Source organism: Monopterus albus, unplaced genomic scaffold (assembly GCF_001952655.1).
Source record: "Monopterus albus unplaced genomic scaffold, M_albus_1.0 scaffold151.1, whole genome shotgun sequence".
NCBI lineage: Eukaryota > Metazoa > Chordata > Actinopteri > Synbranchiformes > Synbranchidae > Monopterus > Monopterus albus.
Genome location: NW_018128031.1, coordinates 84,958 through 93,157, shown reverse-complemented (window position 1 = coordinate 93,157; position 8,200 = coordinate 84,958). Strand labels below are relative to the sequence as shown.

General features: G+C 40.5%; 1 protein-coding gene across 1 annotated transcript in view; it reads left to right on the top strand.

Annotated features, from left to right (window-relative positions):
• LOC109968502 (WD repeat-containing protein 26-like) overlaps positions 1–8,200 on the top strand; it is a 123,089-nt gene that overhangs the window by 58,806 nt on the left and 56,083 nt on the right. The window contains exon 11 of the mRNA XM_020614811.1: positions 3,286–3,431. Within this exon, the coding sequence (XP_020470467.1) occupies positions 3,286–3,431 (146 nt within the window). The remainder of the gene's footprint in view (positions 1–3,285; positions 3,432–8,200) is intronic.

Sequence of the window (8,200 nt, the reverse complement as noted above, 5' to 3'; positions counted from 1 at the left end):
GTGAACAGGCAGGTGATGCTCCGTGGACATTCGTTTGGAGCTACGACTCTTGCGAACTGTCACCCAGCCACCTGTCTGAGATCCCGGCTGCTCGGGAAGCTGTGGGGGGCGGCTAGTTTGGGCTAAGTTACGTCTAGGAGGCTCCACACCGGCTACATGGGCATAGCTAGCTGGCCTATTCTCCATGGTGTGGAGCTGCGCTTCTAAGTCTATGAGCCTCGCCTCCAATGCTGCTAGCATCTGACATTTATTACAAGTACTATTATCGCTAAAGGAGGCAGAGGAATAACTGAACATGCAACACTCCGAGCAAGATAAAGGAGGAGAGGAAGAGGGGGAAGCCATTGCTCTCGATTAAGCTACTAGCTTAGCTAGCTTCTAAACTAGCCGACCTAAAGTAGCAAGTTAAATTTGGTAGTTAGCAAGAACTTCTGCAACACAAGTACTTTAAGTGGTGCAAGTGTATGTTGTCACTCAAAAATTCAGATGAACCTAGAAATAAGTGAGTTTAATTCCTAAACAATCTGGAAGCAAGCACAACACAGTGCAGGTACAGAAAACAGGAAATGAGTACGGTTTACCGCAGAGGCAGGAAACAGCAGTCCGTCAAAGGTTCCGCCTGCGAGCTGAGCTCGTGGAGTCCAGACACTGGTGAAAGGCCACAGGGAGCAAGGACGAACAGATCAACAGTAATCAAATTCTGGCCAGCACCCTGTAGGTCAACAGCACTGGTGGCGGTGGTTGTTAACCCGGGCCTCAACCAATCTGGTTAATTTGGCATGTTTTTAGGCCGGATGCCCTTCCTGACACAACCCTCTCTATTTGTCTGGACTTGGGACCAGCACAGAAGTCACTGGCTTGCAACTAGATTATTGCCTACAATAATATCTTGTTGTTTAAATAATGTGCCAGATCAATGACTTTAGTCTTTTGCAGTGAAACATAAAGCTGCGCATGGAAAACAAAACCTTAACTGAAAAAGCAGACATTGGCATTACATTATTGAGTATGTCACTCACTTTACCAAAACACCCAAGAGTCAACACATTTCTGTCTAATTGGATAGATGTCTGCCCGTGCCCATTGAGAGTGCTTTCAGTATATAACATTAACATGAACAAATTGGAATCTTTCACATATATCCATAAAACTGCGTGCAGTCGAAAAATTCCACATTTATAATTGTACTGGTGAACATCAGGCAAGCTCGCATGAGCACACAATTGCCTGGAGATGATGACCATTCAAGAAAATCCTTAAACTATCACCTAAGACTTTACATTGTTGGTTAAAGAAGAAATCTCGCCACCAAGAGTTTGTGAGACTTGTATAAATTGAGCTGCTTCTGCATAGAAGTACTAGAACATACATACACCTAATTTTTGGAACTTTAGGTCACATTTATGATGGTAATTTTCCGTTGTAACATTGTAGATAAAGCAGAAAACAAGGAAAAGCATGCCATGGGCACTCTAACCATGCTGTTCGGAAGAATAAAAATGAGGCCACTTTGCTTCTATCTCTCTATGTTTGCTCCATCTGGCCTATTGCTTCTGCACTGCACTTAACTGCTGTCTTCCTCATCCTCTCCCACATCTCTCTTTTCCCTCTCGGTGCTTCAGCAGCACTGGTTGAAGTCTGGAAACATTTGAAATAAACTGAATGGATTACTAAATACACTGTTCAGCTTTCCCATGTATATTTTCTTAAGTTTCTAATGTTAACTCAGTTTTGCTAATACCTCTAGTTCATACTCAGGGGCGTATCAAGCTTTTTAAAAGTGTGGGGGATGGGGTTTGTCTGGGGTGTGGTTATCTGAGCAAGACTGAAGCTGAGTGCAACTAAATGTGTTTTACACACCTCTCTTATTTATGACATATAGAGTTTACCTATCTCTAAAATAGGGTTTTCAGCCTCTGGAGGCTGCTGAAATTCCTTTCTGACTCTGCTGATGACAGACACAACTAGTAGACGAACAACTGCTTCAATTTGGTTTTCTGCATCTTAATACTGTGTGGCAAAAAAAATGACCGTGGTAAGTGGTAGCTAAGTAAGACAAGACTGTGAGACTGCTTAAAAAATAGCCTACTTGTGCTAGCATCATACAGCCCTATCTAACTTTGTTAACAATGTAATACTAGCTGCTGAGTTGGTGAACAGGGTACATGATGGATATTAAGTATTTATCAGCAGATATTCCATTGTCACAGCAAGTTTGTCTTCACTAATTTACTGTGATGCTGTGTTCTTCACATTTACTGCCTCAACTTCAGACTGCGCCATAACGTTTGTTTCTCTACACCGTCTCCTTAGCTGTCTCCAGTCGTCCTCAATGCTAGCCTAGTGATTTGTGTTTGCATCTTCATCCGCTAACTGGTGGATTTGTTGTGATTGCCTGTAAGATCTGTCACTCAAACTAACTTGACCTGTGTGTTTGTGTGTGGGGGGTTGTTCATATGCTTTTGCTGATGTCATTTTGTATACATTGGCTATTTAGTTTTGTTACGTCTCACCAAAAAGTGTGGGGGATGAAATGCGTTTTTAAAAAAAGTGTGGGTGTTACATCCACATTCCCCACGGCTGCAACGTGCATGTTCATACTGTCTGCTTCAACAGAGGATTCATCCTTTGAGTCTTTCAGTATTTTTCAGTGTTCCTCTGGATTGGAGGAGCAAACATTCAGTATCAAATTTTACAAACTAGCGTAAACCTTATCCACGTGCAGAGCAGTCTATATTGACTAGCAGCATCACAATGTATGAGAAACACTGAAATTTGTTATTTCTATTAATATTATAAGTAATCAACAATTACTATTCTGAGAGCGACCTAGTAGCCTAAAATATGACTTGAACCCATTGTTTTGATGGATGTAAAATATCATCTGCTTATTGTTATTGACAGAGTTCCATAAAATATCCAGATATCATTTTTGTCAATAATTAACCATTTACCAAAGTTGTTGTAGCATTTGTAAAATAGATATTAAATATTCCAATCACTTCTGGTTTTCCAATATAGTGTATATTACATTGTTTTATACACAGAAAGTCACGAGTGTTCAAATGTGTTGTAGTTGGACTTCTCCCCTGTTGGTGTCATAGCTCGGAGTCTGAAACATCAAGTGTTCTGAAGCTACAGAGTGTTGGACCAATTTTTAGTTTTCACTACAAGAAAAGAAAATATTGACCCCAAATCTCAAATATGGCCAGAACTTGTATTTCCCTGCAACAGTCTGATCTTGATGGTGTTCCTCCATGTATTTTGTTTTCTCCTGTCTCCTAGGACTTAGATGGAAACCTGCTGGACTCATGGGAAGGAGTTCGGGTGCAGTGCCTGTGGTGTCTGAGTGACAGCAGGACTGTACTTGCATCTGACACTCACCAACGCATCCGAGGATACAACTTTGAGGACCTGACGGACAGAAACATGTAAGTCACCACCCTGACTGAGCTGAGTAACCTCAAAGCCCCTTTTTCCTGATAGTGCTGTACATGTCTGCACAAAATGTTATCAAGCCCCAATTCTAGATTGTATCATTTTACTTTCAGCTCTAATCTCTAAAACCAGACAGGGTTGAATTTAAAAGGCACGGTTTTGACTGTTTGTTGTGTCTTGTTGCATTTCTTTTTTTTCTCTCTCCTCTATCGACTTACCCCAACCGGTTGAGGCAGAAGGCCGCCCACCAAGAGCCAGGGTCTATTGGAGGTTTCTTCCGTTAAAGGGAGTTTTTCCTCCCCACTGTCACCAAGTGCTGCTCAAGGGGGGTTTGTTGGGTTTTTCTCAATAATAATAATAACTAGAGAAAGGCATTTCCTGTCAAAAATGTGAGGATGCTGATATGTTGAAGAATCGCCCTGAAAATGCCTAAAAATAATTGCTGAAACAGCTGAAGGATGAGAAGAAATGGCTGAAGTGTGAGATGCAATGCTGAACAACTGAACATTTAGATACCAGAACAGTATTTGTAGCTGAAAGTATGCAGGAGTTATTAAGTGCCAAAAATGATTTGAAAAAAGCTAAAATTCTTAAAAAGTATAAAGATTATTAAAAAATAAATACAAACAGGAATGTCCTTAAAACGCTTAACATTTAGATACCACAATGGTGTTTGCAGCTGAAAGTATGCTGAAGTTATTAAGATGTGAAGATTTTGCCCATTCATTTGAATGGGGCAAGGAATGTCCTTGAAGAGCTGAACATTTTGATACCTGAATGGTGTTTCTAGGTGAAAGAATGCGGGAGGAGTTAGATGCCAAAAAATGGACAGAAGACACAGATATGACTCAATTGCACTGCATTTTATTGACCACCAGATGGCACTCCAGGACTGTGTCATTGAGCTGCAGCACTAGGATGACTCAGCACTTTGAGCTCCCATTGACTTCTATTATAAATAAAAGCTGACTATCTTAAAAGATATAAACATTATAAAAACATGAATGAAGTCAGTCACTGAGGTTCAGAGATCTCAAGTTTCATGGAAAAGGCACAACTTGCCCAACATAACAAGAGTAAGTCTCACCAAATGGTTAAATTCCAGAGACTACAGAATGGACAGCCAGCCTCAGATGACTCCCATTGACTTCTATTATAAATAAAAGCTGACTATCGTAAAAAGTATACACATTATAAAAACATGAATGAAGTCAGTCACTGAGGTCAGGAGATCTCAAGTTTCATGGAAAAGGCACAACTTACCCAACATAACAAGAGCAAGTCTTGCCAAATGGTTAAAATCCAGAGACTACAGAATGGACAGCCAGCCTCAGATGTCCTTGGTTGGAGGAGAAAGGAGGAGCATAACCCACAACCATTGCATGACAAATGGGTCAAAAATCTCTCAGAGAACTCACGGGCACAGAAAAAGAGAAGATACCTGAGCGTGTAATGTTAATTTTTACCTGTGTTCATGGAATAAATCAGGACTGTTTTGTAGTTACTTGGAGTGCCTCGTCTCTCAGAGTCCGTTTGGTAAAAAGTACCGGGTACAACAATAATGAACAAGGTATTTAATAAGAATATTTCATTCATTCAGATCTAGGATGTCTTATTTTTGTGTTCCCTTTATTTTTTTGAGCAGTGTATTTCATTTGTATTTTGTGGCATTCATGTAGACGGCATATAGGAATTTCATTGTACAGGGAAACACGTTTCCTAACTGTGCATATGCCATCCCTTGCATTTATGGCCTGCCCAAAATACATAAGAAAGGAGCCCCACTCAGACCCATTGTCAGCAGCATCAACTCCATGACTTACAACATAGCCAAGCACGTGGCCACTATCCTGGCTCCTTTGGTGGGTAAAACACAGCACCACATAATAAACTCCCAGGACTTCACGAGGAAAGTCCAACAACTGCAGCTGGAGCAGGACGAGACCATGGTCTTATATGATGTCACATCCTTGTTCACTTGCATCCCACCACAGACGCTGTCAGGGCGGTGAAGAAGAGACTGATGAAGGATGACACGCTAAACAACAGGACTAACCTCACCCTAGACCATGTATGCACTCTGCTGGAACTCTGTTTAAACACTACCTACTTCCAGTTTAGGGGGCACTTCTATAGGCAACAACACAGCTGAGCCTCTTGGATGAGAGGTGAAACGTCTTCGACCTAGAAATCTAAGTCCAGTTGATTTTTTTTCTAAGTTTTTTTCAGTTTACTATGACCTGGATGACTAAGAATCTGCATCTTCTAAAAATGCAACAATTTTCCTATAATTTTAAATACTCCTCCACATTTTAATTTCAAAAGAAATCATGGGCATTTAAAGGTTTTTCATGTTTCATTCTACTTCTGTGGACTCTAGAAGCCACAAATAGACCTGCACTCTGAGAGCCAAGTTCTCTGTTGAGATGATAAAGCACTATGAGGTCTTTAAGATATGACAGAGCCTTGCCATTAAGGGCTTTGTATGTTAGGAGAATGATTTTAAAATTTATTCTTGAGTTTACAGGGAGCCAGTGGAGAAGCTAATATGGGAGAGATATGATCTTTCTTGCTAGTTCCTATCAGTACTCTGGCTGATAGCATTTTGGATTAACTGGAGGCTTTTTAGGGACTTCATGGGACATCCTGCAAATCTTTATAGTAGTTCACAGCTACATGATCTTTCCATTATATATGGATGTTGAAAATACAGGGAGAATCTTTAAAGTAGATGTAACTCTGTAAAATAAGTAGGAAAATTCAGCAAAAGTTTGTATTTTTGTATTTTCATTATTGTTTGTGTTGCTCTGTGTATTTTATTCTGTAACCTATGGTGCCACCATCTTGCCAGCGCCCCCTTGTAAAAAAAAAGGTTTAAACCTCCACAGGACTTTGATGAAATAAAATAAAATAAAATAAAATAAAATGTTTTACCATTCATAGTTAAAGTAAAAGACCTAGCACTATGATGATACCGGTATTTAATATGCTGATATAGCATTTTGTGGGCTGTGAAAACACTGTATGCTGAACTAAAGGCCTGCAATCCTAGTTGGCAACAGTGGTCAATATTTAAATCAATCAATCAGCTTCACAGATTGTGTAATGTCCCTTTTTACAGGCACCGTGGCATTTAGGGTTGTGAGATTTAATCCTGCCAGAGCAACAAAATAACTTTTATCATTATGCCCACCTTTAGATTTGCTATCAAGCATTTCATAGCAATACAATCATCTGTTAATGGCAAGCCTATGTGGAAAGAACACTGTGGAAGGCTTATGGGACTGTAGTGATTGTCTCGTCTCTGGTACCCAATTATATGTACAGGTTATTGACCACAGCCACACATGCAACCTACGATCAATATGTGAGAACACGACAGCCACTGCAATTTCATTGATCCTTCACTGCGTTCCACTAAAGGTTACAGAAATGGAGTTTGAGACAAGCCTGTGGTGTACGAGCAATAAAAGGGAGAGGTCGTCGCTGTTTATTTTCATGTTTCTCAAAGTGTCTTTTGTAGAGAGCATCGAGCAACTACACTGTAGATTTGTATTTTGAAGATAATTACGGATGCACAGAGAAAATAGTGTAGCTGAAATCTGAAAAAACAGAAAAAAAAAAAAATCAACTGGACTTGGTTTTAGGTTGAAGACATCTTACGTCTCATCCAAGAGGCTTCGTCAGTTCTGGATGAGAGGTGAAATGTCTTCGACCTAAAACCAAGTCCAGTTGATTTTTTTCCTACATTTACTCAGCTTACTATGACCTGGATGACTGAGAATCTGCACGGACATGTAGCTGAAATGTTTTATTCTTCTTTAGCACCTTACAGTTAATAGTAAAAGTATGGTATAAATGTTGATGGAATACAAACAATGACCAATTCAGAGGTCAAGTGCAACATGTTGCCTCACTGTTCCTTGCTCATGTCGTAGTGAGCACTGTGCTCTTCAACAGCATAATGACTGTTTCTCATTGTACACCACATGGCTGGAAACCTGCCTGTGATGTGAACCATGGTGCTTGTCACTGGGCATCAGAAAATGGCCCACTCACTGGAAACAAAGAAGACACAGATGCTGCATCCACACAGTACATGCCCTCCTCTGGCTGATGCATATTCAGTACATGCAGATTGTGGACAAGCTCTAATGTATTCTGGCACACCAGTCTAGAAATAAAAGGAGCATGTACATACAGTTCTGTCACAGCATAAAAGCTTTTTGCTGTATCTGAGAGCCAAGATGTGTATTTCTATCATCTGCCATAAGAGCTGCTGCATTTTGGTGACTATTGTTGCAGTTTTGATGGATGCATCAATAGCTAAAAGAACAATTATGACCCAGAGGACAAGAGCTTCAGTGATTCTGGTGGAAGTGAGTGTAGTTGTGGCACTTAGGTTCAAGCTTGTTTCTGTTATACAGCCATGTTGTTTGTGGCATTATTTAGTATCTTGTATTGCTATATGAACATAGGAGGGAGGCTATTGAATATATAACAGGAAACCTATTAATGAAATATGGCAAGATAGCTTCATTTTAAACTAAGCTTACAGTTTACTTGTGCTCCTGAATCACACACAACCAAGAAGAAGGTAAATCCAGTGCTAATCCACAGCTGATGGAGGACAGGATGAGCTGTGTCTGTTTGGCCCATTGTGGACTCAGCTGTTTGAGACCTGAGCAGCTGTTTCAGGGCCAACTCTGCCTTCTACAGCACCGCATAGCCGCCACTCTCCAGCTGAGCCGAGGTCCATTGT